This window comes from Rhinatrema bivittatum, chromosome 6 (genome assembly GCF_901001135.1).
Source record: "Rhinatrema bivittatum chromosome 6, aRhiBiv1.1, whole genome shotgun sequence".
Lineage (NCBI taxonomy): Eukaryota > Metazoa > Chordata > Amphibia > Gymnophiona > Rhinatrematidae > Rhinatrema > Rhinatrema bivittatum.
The window spans coordinates 195,518,473-195,541,817 of record NC_042620.1 but is presented as its reverse complement, the minus strand read 5'-3'; the positions used below and the strand labels follow the sequence as shown (position 1 = coordinate 195,541,817).

The following is a 23,345-nucleotide window of genomic DNA, read 5'->3' as shown; positions in this document are numbered from 1 at the left end:
CCTCTGGCACTGGCCTTCAAGGAGATGCACCAAGTCAAAGAATCGAGACTCTGGTTCACCGATAAACCTGCCAGGGACAGAGCCCAGGGGCTTCCCCACAAAGGGGATTGAAAGACATATTCCTCTTCTATGGAGGGAGAAGACTCCAGACACTACGCTCCTGGTGTCTACTCCTATGGATAGCGACACATCTATGACTCTACTCACCGTTCTTGTGGGTAGAATCCATGGCACAGCAAGGACCAAGCATCACTTGCTCGAGTCTGTGGCTGTGCACTGCCAAAAGGCAAATCACAGAGTATGTGATGACACCTTCTTCGCCAGTGCTCCCAGCACTTTGTGGTGCACAATTGACGTGATGATGGCAAAACCCTGGCATGGCTGAGAACTGCATGGATAGGGAGAATGCCGCCTGCCATTTCCCGAGGCACTTGGAGTAGATGCTTTTGCTGTACCAGACTGCGCTTGCTGCGCTCCTCTGTCACAGTAACTCCCAGTGGAGTGCACAGGAATAGTGTGACGACAGCATCCCCAGTACCACTGGGCCTCTGGGTATGGCATGGTGGTGGGTGGCATTCTATGGCATCGCCCCCTCCAGTACCTGATAACTCTCCAAGAGGCTGGACAAAGCCCTTGATCTGCGCCGGAAATGGCTCACCACCATTTTCCTCATGGAACAGCAGCAGCGAAGTCCATGGCAATCGACAGTGCCCATGGGGCTCTGCAGTTGTATCCCGAGGCATCCAACCGCGACCACTGGTGCCCACAGTGATGACAGCGCCCATAGGGCCCATAGTGCTTTCATGCTCACCAACGATGGATCACATCAGGGGCACCAAACGCTGCACCCAGGGCTTTGACGGCAGTTGACAATCTTGATCAGTTTGTCAGTATATAGCACCATAGCTGCCCTCGGACGTCAACAGCCCAGCGGCACCAATAGAAACCCTGGTACCCAAAGTCATTGATTGACTGCCAGGGGCGCCTGCAGACAGAGGCTCTGCAGCTCCGACACGCCCCATCAATGCCCAGAGGAACCAATGACTGCCAGAGCCTTTGACCGCTCCCCTTGGCTTACCTATCTGTCAAGGATGTCGATGCTGCGAGCTCAATGGCGTCCCTCTCCAGTGGCTACAGTTGACGATAGCTTTGCTAGCGCTCATTAACACCAATGGTGCACAAATCCAGGTGGAGCCTCTAATGTCCCCCCCCCCCCCAATCCCAGTGGCTCAGGGCCCCCCCGAGATCACCAGCATCCATGGTGCCTGATATCCATAGTCCAGTGATGGGTCAGCACAATGCCCTTCAGTGCCCCATTGGGACACCACCGAGGAACCTCAAGGGCACCAGACAACTGCGCCTGGATGCCTCTGTGTACCAGGATGCCTTGAGTAAATGGTGAGCCCGGTGCTCGATCCATTCAAGGCCGAAATCCCTACGCTTGAGGGCTTCAGTGGCATGCGAAGCCTCTCAAGAGCACCGGAAGTAGACTGCTTTGGGGACGACCAGGGCGCTCAGTATCTCGCTGGTGATGCTCGACACTGTCGAAAGCGGCAACAAAAAGCATCGGTGGCCACCACTCCTGATGGCCTCCATGGCGGCCCTGCACCTCAATGGCATAGAGCGTGTTGATGGTATTGGGGGCAGTACCGCACCGCGATGGCATGGAGGCCACACACCTCGACGGCATCAGGGGTGGCCACTCGCACCTCGCTGGCATAGATGGGACAGAGGCATCCATGGCATGGATGGGACATCAATGCACTAAAGGTAGGTGCCATTACTCCACCGCCTCGAGGCCCAAGGTGCTCAATGAGTCCGGTGCATCGAGACTCCATGTCCACAGATGCCTATAGCACAGAAGGCCCCTATGACATCAAGGGTGGTCACGCACCCTGATGAAATCAAGGGCACCTTGACAATGTCAAGGGTGACTATGGCGCTTAAAAGCAATCCTGACATTGATGCATCAAAACAGTAGTGCGCTGGTCACAGATGTGCACAGACAACTGTTATTGGGTATGGTACCGAAGATGTTGGAGCAACCTGCTTGCCCAAGCTCCTGCTCACCCTCTCTCATAAGGAAACTGCATTGCCATCACCGGCAAGCAGGAGAGAAGGCTACATCATCTAAGGCTCCTGTCTGTGGAGACTAGTTCCTTTGAATGTGGGGAGGATGAGCTCTTCTCCCAAGAGGAAGTGTGGTCCTCGATCTCTGCACTGTCTGAACCTCCACTGATGCTAATTGATCAATGAAATGACATGAAACTCCTGCCCGAGTAGAACTCAGTTGAGTGCTCAGGCTCAGCGGCCTACACGGATCACCCACGGACTGCATTCAGTCAGCCCTGCCAGCACCTGGCAAAGGTACAAAAAAGGAAAATTGGTTCTTACCTGCTAATTTTCGTTCCTGTAGTACCATGGATCAGTCCAGACCCTGGGTTATGTCACCAATCCAGCAGAGGGAGACAGAGAAAGATTCTACTGACTCTGACGTATACCCTGGGGTGCCACCTGCAGTTCGTCAGTATTGAATGATATCAAAGCAGAAATCTAACCAATAAAACTAACTGGCTAACTAAACTCTATAACATACTTCCTACTCACAAATCCTAAATGGAAGCAGAATCCCGAGGAACCATCAAAATAAACAAGCAAACATTGAAAAAAGTAGACAGCATGAAATGCTGTTTAAACACCAAAACAGTGAATGAGCGGACTCTCCAAAAAATAATTGCTATACTCAAAGGGCGGGCCTCTGGACTGAGCCATGGTACTACAGGAACGAAAATTAGCAGGAAAATTGGTTCTTACCTTTCCCTGTAAGTACCTGGATCAGTCCAGACCCTGGGATGTACCAGAGCTGTTTTACTTGGGGTGGGACCCAGGGAGTCCTGCTTGGAGAACGAAGGCCGCCGAACTCGGAGCCTGAACATCTAAACGGTAGTGACGAGCAAAAGTGTGCTGCCTTACAAATCTCCTGAGGAGAAACCTGTTGACAGTCCGCCCATGACGTAGCTTACGACCTAGTGGAATGATCCCTCAAACCTTCCGGAAGATCCCGACAAGCCAGAAGATAAGCTGACCGTATGGTCTCCTTTAACCAGCGAGCAATCGTAGCCCTGGAAACTTTATGACCATTACGAGGACCACTCCACAGAACAAACAAATGATCTGACATTCGAAAACTGTTGGTAACTTCAAGATAAAGCAACAGCACACGTCGCACATCCAGTTTCTTGAGATCCTTAGAGGAAGGATCCGTACGATCTAAACATGGAAAAGCCGGAAGCTCTACCGACTCCCTAGAAACAGGAGTGGTGCCGAGTGATTGGAGAAGAGCGGTGGTGGTCCCGCTTCACAAGAGTGGGAACAGAGAGGAGGCTGGTAACTACAGACCGGTTAGCCTCACTTCAGTGGTGGGAAAAGTAATGGAGTCACTGTTGAAAGAGAGAATAGTGAACTATCTACAGTCGGGAGAATTGATGGACCAGAGGCAACATGGATTCACCAGAGGAAGATCCTGTCAGACAAATCTGATTGACTTTTTTGACTGGGTAACCAAGGAATTGGATCGAGGAAGAGCGCTCGATATCATATACTTGGATTTCAGCAAAGCTTTTGATACGGTTCCGCACAGGAGACTGGTGAATAAAACGAGAAGCTTGGGAGTGAGTGCCGAGGTGGTAACCTGGATTGCAAATTGGTTGACGAACAGAAGACAATGTGTGATGGTAAATGGAACCTTCTCTGAAGAGAGAGCGGTTTTAAGTGGTGTACCGCAAGGATCGGTGTTGGGACCGGTCCTGTTCAATATCTTTGTGAGCGACATTGCGGACGGGATAGAAGGTAAGGTTTGTCTTTTTGCGGATGACACTAAGATCTGCAACAGAGTGGACACGCCGGAAGGAGTGGAGAGAATGAGACGGGATCTAAGGAAACTGGAAGAGTGGTCGAAGATATGGCAGCTGAGATTCAATGCCAAGAAGTGCAAAGTCATGCATATGGGGAGTGGAAATCCGAATGAACTGTATTCGATGGGGGGGGAAAGGCTGATGTGCACGGAGCAGGAGAGGGACCTTGGGGTGATGGTGTCTAATGATCTGAAGTCGGCGAAACAAGGCGACAAGGCGATAGCTAAAGCCAGAAGAATGTTGGGCTGCATAGAGAGAGGAATATCGAGTAAGAAAAGGGAAGTGATTATTCCCTTGTACAGGTCCTTGGTGAGGCCTCACCTGGAGTACTGTGTTCAGTTCTGGAGACCGTATCTTCAAAAAGACAAAGACAAGATGGAGGCGGTACAGAGAAGGGCGACCAGGAAGGTGGAGGATCTTCATCGGATGACGTACGAGGAGAGATTGAAGAATCTAAATATGTACACCCTGGAGGAAAGGAGGAGCAGAGGTGATATGAATCAGACTTTCAGATACTTGAAAGGTGTTAATGATCAAAAGACAACGACAAACCTTTTCCATAGGAAAAAAATCAGCAGAACCAGGGGTCACGATTTGAAGCTCCAGGGAGGAAGATTCAGAACCAATGTCAGGAAGTATTTCTTCACGGAGAGGGTGGTGGATGCCTGGAATGCCCTTCCGGAGGATGTGGTGAAGACCAGAACTGTGAAGGACTTCAAAGGGGCGTGGGATAAACACTGTGGATCCATAAAGTCAAGATGCTGCCAATGAAGAGTGGGTGACTCGCCAGAATGATGGCTACTGCCTGGAGTCAATACCCTTATTAAATAAACATACACATGCTTACTGTGACTCCAACATCGCTCTAAGCTTCAACAACAAGAGGAAATGTGGAAAAAAGGATTTGCACTCACAAAGAGGGGAGTAGCTGGCTTGTTATGGCGGTTACTACCCCAAATCAAAAAAGCCTGATACTTCACTTTCAATGCATATACAGCATAGTTCTCTGATTCAACGGCAGGGGAGAAGAAAAACTGATACTTCACACATCCAGCAGAGCTCTCTGCTTCAAGGGCAGGGGAGAAGAAAAGAGGGTTCGCACTCACAAAGCGGGAAGTAGCTGGCTTGTTACGGCGGTTACTACCCCAAACCAAATGTGCCTGATACTTCACTTTCGATGCACATCCAGCATGGCTCTCTGCTTCAACAGCATGGGAGAAGACTGATACTTCACGCATATCCAGCATAGCTCCCTGCTTCAACGGCAGGGGAGAAGAAAAACAACCAATAAGGGCTGTATAACATAGTCTGGGTAAAACAAATAAGCATGGGTGTAGCTTGCTTATTGCGGCGGCTACTACCCCTAACGAATCAAGCTAGATATTTCACTTGGATGCAGCTCCATCACTGCTCTCTACATTAAAGGTGGGGGTGGAAGGGAAATAGAACCAAGAGCTAAGAGAAACAGATAAGTATGAGAGAAAAAATGTGTGAAGCTTGCTGGGCAGACTGGATGGGCCATTTGGTCTTCTTCTGCCGTCATTTCTATGTTTCTATGATTTAGATGAAAAGAAGAAACAACTTTGGGTAAAAAAAAAAGGCACAGTTTGCAAGGAAACTCCCGTATCAGAAATCCTAAGAAAAGACTCTCTGCAGCACAAAACCTGTAACTCAGAAATTCTATGAGCTGAGGAAATGACCACAAGAAAAACCACCTTCAATGTAAGATCTTTCAAAGTTGTATGTTTGAGGGGTTCAAAAGGTGCCATACACAGAGCCCTGAGAACCAAATTCAAACTCCATGCAGGACAAGGGTTCCGGAACGGAGGACGTAGATGCTTTGCGTCTTGGCGAAAACGCGCAACATCCGGATGCGCCGCCAAAGATACTCCACGTACCTTATCCCAAAAGCATCCAAGGGCTGCAACTTGGACTCGTAAGGAACTGCAGGACAAACCTTTCGCTAGGCCAGCTTGTAAAAAAAGACAAAATATCCGATATGGAAGCCTGCACCGGATGTAATTGGTGCTCCACACACCAAGTTTCAAAAACTCTCCACTCTCACGTACGCCAATGATGTGGAAGGCTTTCGAGAACGCAATAAAGTAGTCACCACAGCATCGGAATAACCTTTATTCTTTAACTAGCGCCTCTCAAAAGCCATGCCGCTAGACAAGAGCATTCAACCTCTTCCAAACGGGACCCTGAGACAAGAGGCATGGTAGATCACGAAATCACAGAGGACTGTCCAGTGCCAGACTGATCAAATCTGCGAACCACAGACGGCGTAGCCACTCCAGTGCCACTAAAACAACGTCGACTCATTGTACCTCTATCCGACGCAGGACCTTGCAATCAGAGGCCAGGGTGGAAACACAGAGAAGAACGTCCTGTGGCCAAGGAATGACTAGAGCGTCTACTCCTTCCGCTCCTCATTCCCTCCTGCGGCTGAAGAACAGAGGGGCTTTGGAATTCTGGAATGTTGTCATGAGATCCATTGCCAGTCTAGACCACCTGTTGCATATCATCTGAAAGGCTTCTTCGCACAGTTCCCAATCCCCCGGGTCAAGATGATGACGACTGAGGAAGTCGGCTTTGATGTTGTCCACCCCTGCGATGTGAGAAGCTGCGATGCTGAGTAGATGTTGTTCCGCCCAGGTGATCAGCTGTCGCGCTTCCCGCGCCACGAGATGGCTTCCAGTTCCTCCCTGGCGGTTGATGGACGCTACCGTGGTTGCATTGTCTGAGAGAATCCGCACAGACTTCCCGCAAAGGAGAGGTTGAAGAGCCTGCAACGCTAATCGTACCGCTCTGGTCTCTAATCGATTGATCGACCACCACGCTTCTTTGCTGGACCACTGTCCCTGAACAGATGTTTTCTGACATACCGGTCCCCAGCCTGAAAGACTGGCATCCGTGGTGACTACAGTCCACTCCGGAATCTCTAGAGGAACTCCCCGCCATAGACTGTCCGCCTGAAACCACCAATCCAGACTGGATCAAGCCTTCTCTGTAAGGGGAAGGGGGAAGACTGTATTGTTCCGAAACCGGATTCCAGCAGGAAAGCAATGCGGACTGTAGTGGTTTCATATGCGCAAAGGCCCAGGGAACCAACTCGAGTGGATGTCATTGAACCGAGGACTCTCAAATAATCCCGTACACATGATATAGGAATGGACAATAAGCCTTGGATTTGCGCTTGCAGCTTGAGAAGGTGATGTTCTGGTAGGAACATTCTCCCGCGAAAAGTATCGAACAGTGCGCCCAGAAATTCCAGCGACTGCGAAGGAACCAATTTGCCTTAAAAATAATTCTAAGATAAAGCAATGCGCTTTTGTTAGGGACCTCGGTATAACCATAGACACAGAATTAGGATTAAAAAAGCATATTGCACTAAAAATAAGAGGGGGCTACTATAAACTTCTCACTCTTAGAAAGCTTAAACCCCTTCTGAACCCAAAGGAGTTTAGAACTGTACTACAATCCTTGATATTATCAAACAGACTACTGTAATGCATTTCTGCTTGGCCTTCCTTACAGCACTATAAGGCCTTTGCAAGTTTTACAAAATGCGGCAGCACGGGTTTTATCTGGAACAAAAAAGTGTGATCATATCACTCCCGTACTCACTTCATTACACTGGTTGCCCATAACCTTTCGGGTGCAATATAAGGTAGCATGCATCCTCCATAAGATAATACATGGAAACAACACAGAATGGCTAAACTATTCCATACACCTACATGTACTACAAAGAGACCTACGATCAAGTAACAAGGGTCTCCTCTCAATCCCAACAATTAAATCAGCAAGACTCAGTGAGGTCCATGAGAGAATAATTTCCGTCGCAGGTCCCAAGTTTTAGAACACATTACCAATTCGTTTACGACTGCAAATAGACATCAAGAAATTTAAAACCGATTTAAAGACATGGCTATTTACATGTGCGTACACGGAGTCATGATAGTTAAACAGCAAGTCTTACATTGTAAATTTCTTTGCCTATAATTCCTTAAATACCATTTTAATGAAATTTTAGTCTATTTTACTGAATCTGTGTTTTAAGGAATGATTTAATAATGTTTTAGTGTTTTAGAATAATTTTAAGCTACCTACACTTTGTGGTTATTTAGTTATCTGTATTTATTATATTATTGTATTTCCATTTTATTATCTGTACACCGTTGTGATGGCTTTATTACTGATGTGACAGTATAGAAAACCCAAATAAACCTTAAACTAGGTGGCTTTTATCCTCAATCACCCAACCTAGGGATTACAAGAGGTCGATGACTCTGCTGACCGTTGAGCAACAAAGAGACTCTGACTTCGCCTGAATTAACCAGTCGTCCAGGTACGGATGGACCAAAAGACCTTCCTTCCTGAGTTGCGCTGCCACCACAACCATTACCTTGGTAAATGTTCTGGGAGCTGTGGCTAACCCGAACGGGAGAGCCCTGAATTGATAATGCTGTCCTAGAAAGCAAAATCTGAGAAACGTCTGAGAATGCCGTTGTGAAGATAAGCCTCGGTGAGGTCCAGAGATGCCAGAAACTCTCCCTTGTGTACCGAGGCTATGACTGACCTGAGAGTTTCCATTCAAAACTTGGGAATCCGTAGACAACTGTTGACTCTTTTGAGGTCAAGGTGGGACGAAAAGCTCCCTCCTTTTTTGGAACGACAAAGTAAATTGAATAACGACCTCTTCGTTATTCTGGTCGAGGAACTGGAACGATAGCTCAGAGATCGCTCAAACGTTGCAGAGTGTCCTTTACTGCCCGACGTTTTTCCAGGTAAGAACATGGTGAAACCAGAAACTGGTTGCGAAGCCGCCGAACAAAATTTAAAGCGTAACCTTGACTTAACACCATGAGAACCCACTGATCTGACGTCCATCTGGTCCATTCTCCGTAAGACAGACAGCCTGCCTCCTATAACTGGAACTGGGGGATGGACCGGCCCTATCTCATTGGGCAGATTTTGCTCCACCTGCAGCTTGGGAATTTCTTGGTCTTCCGAAACGGCGGCCACGAAAGGACTGAGACCAATTCTGTTGCCTGCCTGAAGACTGCTTTGCAGGTGGAGCCGACGGACAAGAAGAACGGAATCTTCGACCAGACCGAAAACGAGAGCGGGATGAGAAGGAACTTTGAGCTCTAGGACGATCCTCTGATAATTTGTGAATCTTATTCTCTCCTAAGGATAATATGATATCTTCCAAGTCCTTCCCAAAGAGTAATTTTCCCTTAAAGGGCAAAGCTCCCGACTGAGCCTTTGAGGATACGTCCACCGCCCAATTCCTCAACCAGAGGAGCCTGCGAGCCGACAATGATGACACCATAGAGCGAGCCAAAGTCCTGAGAAGATCATATAAAGCATCTGCGCTGTAGGCAACAGTAGCCTCCAAACGACCAGCTTGTGCTACCTCCTCGTCAGAGAGGGAAGAATTGTTTTGCAACAACTGTACCCAACGCAGCCCTGCTCGCAAAGCCAAGCTGCTACACATAGCCGCCCGCACACCTAGTGCAGAAACCTCAAAAATTTGCTTGAGCTGTACCTCCAAGTTTACGATCCTGTAGATCTTTAAGGCCGTCGCTCCCGTCACTGGGATAGTAGTCCTCTTAGTGACTGCTGACACTGCGGCATCTACCTTGGGAAGCTTCAAAACCTCCAAGGCCTCCTCCAGTAATGGATATAGCTTGTCCATGGCCCGTCCTACCTTAATACCTAATTCAGGAGTGTCCCACTCCCAGTACAAGAGATCAGTGAGAGAAAGACGGAAAGGAAAAGACGTTGTCGGACCCCTAAGGCCCAGCAACACTGGATTGATATCACCCATCCGAGAGTCCTTCTTTGGAACCTCAAGATCCAATTCCAGTAAAATCACTGGAATCAAAGGACTAAGTTCCTCCCTCCTAAAAAGGAGGACCACTTTGGGATCATCCCTGTCCACTATGTGAGGGGCAGAACTATTGCCCTGTCCAGGATCCCCTCCGAGATCCACATCCAGCAGGGACTTGCCTGGGATATCCAATGGGTCCTGTTCGGAGTCATCCGAAGTAGAAATCATGGAATGAGCCAACCCTGAGCAAAGCAAATGCTTTGGAGCTGGCTCAGAACCAAAACCGCTTGATCTCGAACGTTTGGAGGAGCGGACCTTCGGACCCTGCCCAGAGGAGCTCTCTCTGCATTTTCTTCGCTCCTTCTTGGACTTGTAGGCCCTATGGAGAAACCTGATAAAATCCCCTGAAAAGGAGGAAGAGGAATTTGAGGCCTCCTCGAGGCTCTCCTCATCTAAGCCTGCTGCACCTTCGTGCAGCTTGTCCCCACCAGGAACAGCCAGCTGCGGTGACAAGGGATGCGGATCCGATGCTCCCTGCATGGCCTGCTGTGTCACCGCTCGCATAGTACTCCGCAAAGCTTCTGTACCTGCACTGCAGCTAAACGGTCCGGAGCAGGGGAGCAGCCGCGCCGAGGCTTCGGGACCGTGCGAGCCAGCCGACTGGCATCTTTCGCGGCTGAAATAAGTGGGCCTTCCCCACCGGGGAGGCAAGCAGAGCAGAGACTCTCCCTTGAGAGCTGCACGTGCGCGCGTCTCCACATGTGCAGCAGGCTGCACCGCATCGAGAGAAAAATTGAAAAAACGGTGCGAAGAAAAAAGAAAAATTAACACCCCGACACGAAAAGGAAAAAACCTACGGCGCCACCGAGCACTGAATGAGCTAAACAAACCACAAAAAAAGCTGTCGGCAGAAGAAATATAAAAATTATTTTTTTTTTACCTGTCAAAATGCCACGAACCCCGGGAGCTGCTCCAAATAGGGTGAGTGAGCTGGGCTCCCCCGGATTGGTTGCTGGGTAAATAACCTCTCCAACACCGGCAACCTCAGAACCAGGAGAGATAGTCCCTTCAGGACCTCCCGACCTCCTGGGAGGCAGTGAAGCGGCTGCTAATGAAAGCTTAAAGGAACCATCTCAAAAAAAAGACCTAGCAACCTCACTAAAAAGAATTCCTAAACAAACTGACAAGAAAAAATTACCACAGACTGCAGGGTTAGGCATGTCCACCTCTGCTGGGAGACAGAGAAATACTGATGGACTGCAGGTGTCAGAGTCAGTAGAATCTTTCTCTGTCTCCCTCTGCTGGATTGGTGACATAACCCAGGGTCTGGACTGATCCAGGTACATACAGAGGACAGACAGAGCAAGGAGAGGACACAGATACTAAACTGCCGATGCAGTATTTATTTATTTTTCTTCTTTTTAAGGAACAGAAATAGGCTCTGCCAGACTGCCCAGCGACTAAGACTCTCATGCGGCTGGCAGACAGAGGAAAGAAGAAAAAGGAAAAGAAATAAAACTACCGTAAGGTAAAGAAAACAGCTGCAGCTCTAGAAAAAAAAATCACTTACAAAAATTGTGAGGAGAAAGCAAAGCTGAATACCGCGAGACACACAGCTCCTGCGCCACATGATCCACGGAAAAAAATAGACTAAGGGACTCTGCCTAGTGGGCAGGGTGATGACTACAGCTGTACATGCCCAGTAGGGCATGTTTTAAGGTTCTAGAATCTTTGAGATCAAAGTTCCATGCCAGCTCCATCCAATGATGTCACCCATGTGTGAGGACTACCATCCTGCTTGTCCTCTGAGAAAGAATCTCTTTCCTGAAAAGATGAGAGAAAACCCTTAGGGGTCAATTTTAAAAGCATTGCTTGTGCTAAACTTCCCACATATGTGCTTATGTGGGCCACGTGTGAGCAATGTGAATTTTAAAAGTCATGATTTATGTGTGTATATGCGTATGCGCAAGCAAAAAATAAGGGGGCGGAAAAGGAACAGAGTATGGCCATTCCAGGGCAGGGCCAATTGTTGTGCGCATAACTCCGTATTTTAAAACCTGAGGCCTCAGTGCGCAGTGGCTTGTTAAGACGAGTAACTTTACTGCTGCTCCTGAGGAGGAGTAAGTCTGCAGATCTCGCATTTTAGGGCTTACATGACAGGGTGAGGTATCTGGTTCAACTGGGGGGGTCATGCAGGATAAAGAACAAGAGGGGTCTGGATGACCTAGAGATTGACTGGGCAAACTGGTGGATTAACTGGAAAAACCAGGAATCTCCCTCGCGCTAGCGTGTTTTAAAATCCGCTTATATATGCGCATAAAAGCCTGAAAAGTCCTAGGGAAGATACGTGAAGTAGGCTTGTTCAAGGTACTTCTTAAAATTAGGAGCATACTTGAAAAAGTCTTTTACATCAATGTTTGGGGACGTGACGCCTTGAAGGGAGGCGGATGTAGCTTGCCTTAGGGAGCTCCCAGCCGTTGCATCCAGCCCCATCTAAACACCTAAAAGGGCCTGAACTAAGTTGACCTGACAGGCTCTGGTAGTGCCTTCCCCTCGGGCACACTTATCTGGCTCCAATGTCGACGCGGCTCACCAGGAAAGAAAAAGAAATCTCAAGGGACCGACTGCGGCCTGTGGATAGCGGCCCTGAGGAGGAGGGAGGAGCGATGGAATCACCAGTGCCGGCGAACTGGGCAGAGGTGAGGACCGCGGTGGTGGCGGTGCTGCAGCCGGAATTTCAAAAACTTTCCACGCAAATCGCTGATCTTACCTCCTCCGTAGCAGCTTATGAGAGCAGATTCGCGGATGTTGAACACTGCGTGTCTGACACAGAAGATGGCCTCCAGACCACGCGGTCTGAAATGGATACGCTTAAGGCGGAGCTTGCTCGGCACACGGATCGGCTGGAGGACCTTAAAAATTGGTCCCGCCGATCAAATTTGAGAGTTGTCGGCCTACCGGAGTCTCTGGACGAGAAGGAATTACCACGCTTTTTGGAACGCTGGCTCACTAAAGAACTGTCGTTATCCCCGGACAACAGGCCACTGCGAATTGAAAGAGCGCACCGCTTGGGGAGCAAGCGAGGGCTGACAGAGAAACCACGAATCATTATTGCTAAAGTCCTGAATTTTAATCACACGGCTGAAATTTTCCAAGCGATGCGAAGGGGGACGACTCTAAAATTTGAAGGGCAGAAAATTTTAGTCTTTCAGGACTTTTCTGTGGCCTTATCTGCGAAACGCAGGGCGCTGGCACCTCTTTGCTCCCAACTGCAAAACTTAGGCCAGAAGGCCTTCATTTTTTTATCCAGCAAAAGTTAGGGTGGCGGCGCCGTTGGGACCGCGCTGGTCCTCGGACGTGGGGGAGTTGCATACCTACATTGCTACCATTCACCCGGTGCTGCTCAGCCCACGAGCCGTTTCATAAATGGAGCGTTTTGTGGAGCTTAACTTTTATCCCGCAGGAAATAAGTGGGACTGGTCCTCAAGATTTGGAAACACTCAGGCTTAGGACAGTATCCGGCAGGTCTTCAGACCCCTTTTTGGACCACGGACTCCTGCGGGGTAGGGGTGGGCTAAGGTGCAAGTAATTATACATGGGGGAAAAGTTTGTACTTCCATCAGTTCAGCGGTTCTCGTTGTTGATATTCAAGATTTGATACGGTTTTCTGCAATGTTTATATGGTAATGGTTCTCTCTTCTCAATGCCTCAGGGGACACCTCTTTTTTTTTTAATGTTTTAAAACCCAGTGGTATAGAGTCCCCGGCGGGTACCGGTTTTGGGCAGGGCGGGCCTTTTTCTGCTTTAGCAGGATGCTCTCCTAGTTTGCATACCCCCCCTCGGGTATTTGCATAGAGATTAACATCAACGACGAGAGGGGGGGAAATGGGTACTCTGGGACAGTTACCGGGAGATGCCTCTGCACAATATTGGGGCGGGGAGACGGTACTGAGAATCTTTGGCGTATTGAGTGATCTCTGGGGGAGGGGGAGTTTGGCAAGATTAGAGGTAGGGGGTGGTGGTACTCTGAAGGAATGGGATGGAACAGCAGGGTTTATAGTAATCCGGCTTCTCTCTTGGGGAGGGGTGGGACTTTGGGTATTTCTGGTTCTAGGTTCACGAGTGGGTAAGGTTTTGAGGCTAAAGAGTGGGTCTTTGCTGGGACGGCCTGCTCTTTTATTATGTCTAGAGTGTTTTGTTTGCATAACTTTCATGGTTCCAGAGAATGGCTAGTACCAGCCCGGTTCTGACTTCCTGGAACGTCTGTGGTATCCATTCTCCAATTAAGAGGTACAAAATCTTACAGGCTTTGAAGCGCAGGTCTACAGATCTTGCGTTTCTCCAAGAAACCCATCTAACAGACGCGGAACACACTAAATTGCGCCAGGGATGGGTGGGGGAAGTTTATTTTGCATCTGCATCCTCCAGATCGGCTGGGGTGGCCATATTAATTCGGAAAAATCTATCCCTGCAAGTATCAAATGTGATTAAAGACCCTAATGGGAGATATTTGCTATTAGAAGCTGAACTTGATCAGATCCCCTTGGTATTATGTTGTATATATGCCCCTAATTCGCAGCAAGCTGTCTTTTTACAACACTTGCAGAAACTGCTCCTCCCATATATAGATAAGAATCTGGTGGTGGGGGGGATTTTAATGACCTACGGGACCCTGCTTGGGATCAGGCTTCAACAGGGGCACATCTCGGACATGCTAGTAGAGACCTTCAGCTTTTGGAGAATAATTTACATTTGGTAGACTCATGGAGGGCACTTCACCCCTTTGAAAAATAATTTTCTCACCTTGCAAGGGCGCACGCCGCTCAATCCAGAATTGACTACTTTTTCGTGAGCATATCTACTATTTTTCTCATATCTCCTCCACAGGGATTGGTGATGTCATAATCTCCGACCATGCACCCATCTGGGTAGAATTGAAGGCTACCCCAGTTCAACCTGGGGAGCGACTATGGTGATATCCCTATTTTTTAGCGGAGGATGTTTCCTTTCAGGCTTTTCTAAGGGAGAAGTGGGAGAACTTTGCCACACTCAATGCACAACATAGTATACGGCAAAGACAGTATTAAGGGGGGACATCATTTCTTACGTGGCTCACTGGAGGAAGTCCATAAACAACTTTTACTCCTCAGCAACCAGCTTCAAAAAGCAAAAAGGGATTTACTAGATCAGCCGACAGCGCAAAGGCGTTCAGCTTGTATCTCACTGCAAACCGCTATAAATTCCCTCTTACATCAGAGGGCAAAAAAAAGTGTCTTATACTACTGATTCAAGTTGTATCAGTTTGAGAACAAATCAGGGAAAATGTTAGCGAATCTGGCTAGGTCAGTCGGGGGATCTAGACATGTTATCGCTTTACGGACCCCTAAAGGCCAGTTAGTAAACAACACCCCTGATATTTTAAACACCTTTCAGGAATACTACACCAAACTTTACCAATCTGAGGGTTGGAAGAAGGATTCCTGGGATGATTTCTCTGCTCGGGTTAAGATCCCCTCGATAACTGTGGCACAATAGCGATGGTTAAATGAGCCTATCCGGCTGGAGGAGGTTCGGACTGTGATCCAGAATGCTAAAAAATTAAAAGCGCCGGGACCGGATGGATACAGTTCTGAGTTCTATAAATGTTTAATAGATCCCTTAACGAACCTCCTCCCCTTGGGGTTTCACAAATTGATTGAGGGAGGCTCATTCCCACCATATGGTAACATTGCCCATGTGACCCTAATTCCCAAGCCAGGGAAGGACAAGTTGGAACCGAAAGCTTATAGGCCTATTTCCCTGCTGAACGTAGACCACAAATTTTTGGCCAAAATTCTGGCGGATCGTTTGGGGTCCATTTTATCTACACTAATTCAACCAGGTCAAGTAGGCTTTGTAAGAAAGCGTTATGCTCTGACTAATATTCGGCGGGTGGCTGCAGCGATGGCTTTGTGTAGGCGAACGGACATCCCCTTTTTGGTGGTAAGTCTAGACGCCGAAAAGGCTTTCGATCGGGTTGAGTGGGGCTTTTTGTTTCAAATGCTTACGGAAATGGGATTTCAAGGTTTCTTTTCTCAGGCTATTGAGTTACTTTACAACACCCCCCAAGCAAGACTATTTGTTAATGGTACTTTGTCATCTCCTTTCCCAGTGTTGTGGGGTACTCGCCAGGGCTGCCCTTTGTCCCCCCTTTTGTTTCTACTTTAGATCCGTTGCTCTTGGCCTTACAGGCGGCCCCCGATATTAGAGGAGCGCTGTTTTATTCCCAGAAACAAAAGGAGATTTTCAAGTATTCCGCATTTGCGGATGACATTCTTGTTTTCCTTACTTCTCCAGAGAGCTCCTTACCGGCCCTTTTAGGATTATTTCAAATTTTTGGTGAGTTCTCGGGTTTGAACATTGACTGGGATAAATCGGAGGCCTTGGGATTCCCATCTAACATGAGGGAGAGATGGCCTGGGACATTTCCCTTACAATGGACAGGTGAAGTGCTCAAATATTTAGGGATTTTCCTATCGACGGATCTAAATTCCATCTATTCCCTTAATATTACCCGTCTACTCAACCTAACACGGGATAAACTGGCTCTATGGCGCGAGCTACCTCTGTCGCTTGGAGGGCGCATTAACCTATTTAAATTAATTATCCTGCCCAAGTGGTTCTATGTGCTGCAAAATTTTCCATTTTTGATTCTCCACAAAGATCAGAGGAGTCTAGACACAATGCTTCGTACCTTTTTATGGAGAGGCAAGAAAGCTTGTATCCCGCTACACTGGCTTAAATTGAAATGGGAACTGGGTGGGATGGGGATCCCAGATTTGCAACGATATGCTGTAGCAGCTAACCTGCGCATTGTCCGAGATTGGATTACTGGAGATCCCAATTTTATATTTTCATTAGCAGAACAGCCCTTAGTAGCCCCGTTAGATATTCACTTTGTACTCCTGTGCCCAGGACGAGATCTTGCTTCTTCAGTGAGGCTGGACCCGCTTATAGCGCCTATTCGGCATGCATGACGTTTCTTAACACAGCAGCTGGGAATCCCAGAGTTCAGTGCGTTTTTGACACCTATTAGGGGCAATCCTGATTTCACTCCTGGCTCCCAATCTAAAGTTTTTCAGGAGTGGCAGGAAGCAGGTATCCATATGCTGGGTCATGTCATGGACGCTTCCGGCACGCCCTTCTCCTTTGCGGAGCTTCAAAATATATATGGGTTGTTGGGGTCTCAGTTTTTAGATTACCTGCAACTTCGTCACTATCTCACTTCAGTCCCTACTTCCCATAAAAATCCAGCCCATTTCCTAGCCATTTAGACTTTTTTTAAGCTGGGTCAGTCACATGGGTCAGTCTCTTTCTGAATATTATCAAAGACTTCTCCAAGGTTTAAATAAGGATGACTTTAAATGTGTGGTAGAAAGGTGGAATCGGGATGGGGTGTTCCAGCTCCCCATGGGAGTTTTTAAGGCCAGTATGAAATCGCTGACCCATATTACGAGTAATATGTATTATAGAGAGATGAAATTGAAACTGCTATACCGGGCATATATTACACTACAAATAGCTTTTCACGCTAAGATAACGCAATCTGCTTCTTGTCCCAGATGCCCGTGCTCCCTTGGGAATCTGTCCCATGTTTTCTGGGGGTGCCCGAGAATTCAATTATTTTGGGGGAAGATTGTGCATTATTTGGGACACATGATAGGAGTTGACCTTCCCCTATCACCCTACATGATTTTATTTGATTGCATCCCTAAACCCCTTGTTAAAGGTTTGGGGACCCGTTGGTTTTTACGAAAAGCATTTGCAGTGGGGAAAAAGGTTATTTTACTTCCTGGAAAGAGCTTGATGATCCTTCCTTTTGGCTATGGAGAACTCACTTACACCGTATGATGCAGATGGACAATATAGCCTCTAAGACGTGTCTTCTACAACGCCAAAGATTTCTTCAGATTTGGAATGGATACCTACAAGCCTTACCACATCGGGCACGTAAGCCTGATTCTCAATCGTTGATACGACTTCTGCATGCTAAGATCATCTACTCGTGGACTCACACAGATATGGAGTAAACGGAGCTTGGACTTCTGTCGGGGTTTTGGGGGAAGGGTTGGGGTGATGTTTAGCAATGAAGACCTTGTTCAGATGGGTTGAATCAGGAATTGGGGATATAGAAGAAACAAATGTCTAATTCCCTATGTACTGTTATCTGTTTCCTTTAATAAAAACCGTTTATACATAAAGGGGCGGATTTTCATACTCCGCGAATAGGCCTACTTTTGTTTGCGCTCCAGGCGCAAACAAAAGTACGCTGGATTTTAGTAGATACGCGCGGAGCCACGCGTATCTGCTAAAAACCTGGATCGGCGCGCGCAAGGCTATCGATTTTGTATAGCCGGCGCGCGCCGAGCAGCCTACCCCCGTTCCCTCCGAGGCCGCTCCGAAATCGGAGCGGCCTCGGAGGGAACTTCCTTTTGCCCTCCCCTCACCTTCCCCTACCTAACCCACCCGGCCCTGTCTAAGCCCCCCCCCCCCCCTTACCTTTGTCGGGGGATTTACGCCTCCCTCTGGGAGGCGTAAATCCCCGCGCGTCAGCGGGCCTCCTGCGCGCCGGGCCGCGACCTGGGGGCGGGTCCGGAGGCCGTAGCCACGCCCCCGGGCCCGCCCCCGGGATGCTCCCGACATGCCCCGAAAACGCTGCGCGGTTCGGGCCCGCCCCCCGACACGCCCCCTCCGAAAACCCCGGGACTTACGCGAGTCCCGGGGCTCTGCGCGCGCCGGTAGGCCTATGTAAAATAGGCTTACCGGCGCGCAGGGCCCTGCTCGCCTAAATCCGCCCGGTTTTGGGCGGATTTAGGCGAGCAGGGCTCTGAAAATCCGCCCAAAAATTAGGAGCATACTTACGTGCAGTAGGCATATTTGAAATTATATAGGCACAAATGCACATGTGATTTAAAATTCCAGTGTATCTCTGCTCGTTAGAGTATAGTGGATGGCTCACAGCTCTAGGTGGTTAATCTGTTAATGGCTCTCCACTGGGGATCACAATCATTGGGTCCATGCCTTTCTGGTGTACGCCCTTCACCCCCTGGAGGCATACACAGACAGTCACTTGATGTGGTAGAATGTGTAACAAGAAGCCCATCATTAGTGACCTCTGGATTCATCCACCACCGAGGGGATGCTCTCATTGCAGTAATCACCGAGATTCTGTGGAATAAAGACTGATAAAGCTGATCCCATTGGTTTTGAAGCCCCATTGATGACCTTGCATGTACAGACAAGTCAGAGGAATATGTCTCAGGAGGACCAGGACCAGTCTTGCTGACGCTCAGTTCTGATGAAAGAAAACCTTACAAGACCCCTTACAATGCTGCTCTTTTGACAGGGAGAAACACTTTCTCCTGAAGCTCATGCTCCTATGAACTTTATTCTTTGAGCCAGAATCAGGTTTGACTTGGCAAAGTTGACTAGGAAACCCAGGCTTGAAAGGGTCATATGATCGAGGGACTCGAACTCTTGAAGGGGATGGACTAGTCACCAGTCATTTGTCCAGGTATGAAAATACACTGACTCCTTGCTGACGAAACTGTTCCACCACTACTGCAAAACATTTTGTGAACACCCTTGGTTCTACAGAAGGCCAAAGAAGAGCATCTTGTATTGGTGGGCAAACCTGAGGAACTGCTGTTGGGCAGGCTGAATAGGAATTTATGCATAAGCATCCTTCAGATCTAGAACACACATCTTATCCCTTGAATGAATTTAGATTTTTTTTTTTAATTCCGCTTTTCGGCACTTCAAAGTGGATTACATTAGGTACTGTAGGTATTTCCATATCCCCAGAGGGCTTACGTTCTAAGTTTGTACTGAGGCAATGGAGGATAAAGTGACTTGCCCAAGGTCATAAGGAACAACAGTGGCATCCATGGCAAGGGTAGGACATCAATGCACTAAAGGATGGTGCCACTACTCTGCCACCTCAAGGCCCAAGGCGCTCGATGACTCCAGTGCATTGAGACTCCGTTTCCACAGATGCCTATGGTACAGAAGGCCCTTATGACATCAAGGGTGGTCCCCGCACCCCGATAGAATTGAGGGCGCCCTGGCACCTCGATGTATCAAGGGATTCCCTGGTTCATAGCCTGCTGCTCTAACCACTAGGGTACTCCTACTCTCCACTGCTCTAGAAAGTCCATCTTGAACCTCTTCCACATACAGGGCCAGTGCAACCCACTGTGCAAACTGTGCACTTGCATAGGGTGGCGGCCTGGAGGCCGCCACAGAGTTGAATAAGCTGCTGGCACTGCAGCAAGGAGAAGAAAAAGAGGATCTGCAGGTCCTGGCAACAAAGAGGAGGGAATTACAAAACTGACTCCATTGTATACAAATTTATCTCATTGTATACAAATTTCTCTCATGCATATTCATTGTGGATATCCTGAAACCCCGACTGGCTGGGGATCCCCCAGCAAGCAGAAATACGCAATAAGCAGCCTAATGTCCAACAAAAGAAGATTTATTATGTAGAATCAGAATATGCAATAGGCCCGACTCCAACCGAGTTTCGCCCTCTTTCAATAGGGCTGCATCAGGGGAATTTGCATGTGATAATCTTAAATCTTCATCAGGGAGTTGTAAGTAAAACCTATGAAAGGTACAATTTGCATGTGATAATCTTAAATCTTCATCTTAAATCTTAAATCTTCAGAAAACAATGTTTTCTGAAGAGATCGCAGTGATTTGCAATACTGAGATCCTGAATACTCGATCAGCTTAAAGTTTTGCTGTACACCGGGTCAGCATCTGAATTCTGTACCTTTCATAGGTTTTACTTACAACTCCCTGATGAAGATTTAAGATTATCACATGCAAATTGTACCTTTCATAGGTTTTACTTACAACTCCCTGATGAAGATTTAAGATTATCACATGCAAATTCCCCTGATGCAGCCCTATTGAAAGAGGGCGAAACTCGGTTGGAGTCGGGCCTATTGCATATTCTGATTCTACATAATAAATCTTCTTTTGTTGGACATTAGGCTGCTTATTGCGTATTTCTGCTTCGGGGGTCCCCCAGGACAGGTTTGGGAACCATGGCTTGTCTAGGTTGAAGTATTAAGTGTGCTATGCTCTTCTGTTTTTTCTTCAGAGAACAGATGATATTCCACACAGGCATAAGCAGAAACGTATACTGTACAAACAAGGTTCTTCATTTTCAGTTTAAATCTATTTTCATCTCAATTTTAGGCTGATTAAAGAGCAACTCCAGAGCTGCAGATGCATCTCAAGGCCTCCAGCAACTGCTGGAAGTCAGTATGTGTCAAAAAACCTGCAGTGTTTTAAGTCCTGTGCCCCACCAGAAAAACACTTGCCCTCCAGTGCCGCTGATATGCCTTCCTCCCCACCTAGCAGTCAAAGTAGATTTTGCTTGGTAGTGCCAAAGCAACATTTGAAGTGGGCCATACCCACCAGAAGCACTTCTCGGCAGGCTCCCCGGCCTCACAAATGAAGTGCAGTGCTATGAAGCACAGGCACCTCAGCAAACATTCTGCTGAAGGAAAGAGGAGAAACCTAGAGTCCCCATTAGTAGCAACTGGGGCTGAACAGGAAGATTCTCATTGTGGATGTGAGGAAAGAAGGGACATGCTAGGTAAGAGATAGGGATGCTGTTGAGTGGGGAAAATCTGCTAAATGTTTTATTTTCCTGGTTTCTATCCACCAAAATAAATTCTGAAATTTACCCAAAAAAATGATGAGTCACGTTTTTCCACTGACCTTCTCCTGTTTTTGCTCGTCACAATAAACCCTAATAAATTCACAGGAAAACTTTTAAAAATAAAAACAAAAAATGAAGGTCCCTATATACAAACTTTACCTGTAAGAGGGTCGTCTGGAAAGGATTTCCCTGCGTTTCTGAGAATCTGTGACACTGTCCACTGACTCCTGAGAATCTTCACTCTCTGCAATCGTGGATATCTGTTGATAAACCAGGAAAAAAAGAACTTTAATGCTGTACCTAACCTTCTGACCTGTCCCATATACAAAATACTGCAGAGGTACTAGATACCGTATAACATTTTCTCAAGATGTACTTGCTCCTGTTTTGGGTGAGAATACTTACTTTTGCCCCACAAGTATATATACTTATTATTATAGATCATGATCACCTGACAATTTGTATAGAGGCGCTTCAAAATGTTTGTTAATACTATTACATACAAGATGAAGTAGTAAACTTCAATATTTTCAGCATAGAAAAACAGACTTCTTGCTGTTTCTCTCAAACTTGCTCTCTATCCCAATTACGAAGCTACAATTTCCTCTTAAAGCATACCTACATTGTTTTACACATAAGTATATTTTTATACATGAAAAAATAAATGCAGTGTCAAAAGAAAATCACAGGCTAATACATACAATAGTTAATGAATGTTCCACATTACTTCATGTCATGTTAAAAGTTTTTAAATCCTATCTCACAGATGTGGGATTTCTAGTATTGTGCAGCACGGTGAAATAAAAGAGAAAAACTACAAAAGCATTGAAAAGATGGATATGGTTAGTGACAGTTATAGCAAGGCAGGAGTCAGGCTCTACATACATACTTGGACTGTCTGCACCTGTGGAGACTGAATAACCGATGGCTGTGCAGCTTGAATAACTCCATGTACTTGAACCGTTTGTCCATTTGGAAGCTGGACTAAGGTCACTGTGGGGGCAGATGATGTTGCATGAGCAGCTGCCATTGATACCTATCAAAAAGAAATACAGACTTTTGTAAAAATGTACCAGCGAACACAAGCAAGCCAGGATCAACAGTACAGGATGAAGGAACCTCAAACTAAAGTAGTATTCCTATTTTCAATTAACTTTTCAGAGAAGGTTAATCAGCTAATTTACTGCTGTTAAGATTTCAGTCAAATAAATTATGCTCCTTAAATAGATTAACACAAATACTTAAGATATGGCTAACACTATTCAGACTAATGCATCATTTTACTACCATTAAGTCACTCATTTGTGTTGTTTTATTAGCTTAAATACTTAATGCAAAATGAAGAAATATTTCAGTTTATATATCGTTTCGTAAATATATGTTTGGATTATCAGATTACTCCCAGCTATTTTGGAGTTCTGTTTTTTTAAGATCACTTTTAAGTAGCTAATGTAGTTCTTCCAGCTGAGAATAAAGCTGACAACTCTTTTGCAGCTGAGCTAAGACAACAGCTGAGAGTTAGGCATATGTATTCTAATGTAAACTGATAAGAATGTTTTACAATATATAAAGATATTACATATAATCTTTTCCTTCAATGCATAAACTCTCTGTAGTATGCTACAAAGGAACACAGCACCAAATATTGGCCAAAGTACTACACAAACAGATTACCTCTTCTATCTAAATACACTTGTTTAATAAATTGAAATACAATGCCTACACAAACCACATACATTTCATTAGATACATGTTTTTAATATCACAATGACAAACATAATAAATGAACCATGCAAAAGAGGCTCTGCGCAGCATATGAAATAATTATGAATGGGAATGAAGGTAATATATAATTTAGGGAAGGTCATGGTCA

At 46.8% G+C, this 23,345-nt stretch overlaps 1 protein-coding gene across 4 annotated transcripts in view; it reads right to left on the bottom strand.

The window, feature by feature from the left end:
* Window positions 1-23,345, bottom strand: part of CREB1 (cAMP responsive element binding protein 1) — a 262,890-nt gene that overhangs the window by 136,127 nt on the left and 103,418 nt on the right. For all 4 annotated transcript variants that reach the window (XM_029606357.1, XM_029606360.1, XM_029606358.1 and 1 more), the window contains 2 exons: window positions 22,362-22,508; window positions 21,632-21,732 (listed from right to left, as the gene is read on the bottom strand). In XM_029606357.1, the coding sequence (XP_029462217.1) occupies window positions 21,632-21,732; window positions 22,362-22,508 (248 nt within the window). The remainder of the gene's footprint in view (window positions 1-21,631; window positions 21,733-22,361; window positions 22,509-23,345) is intronic.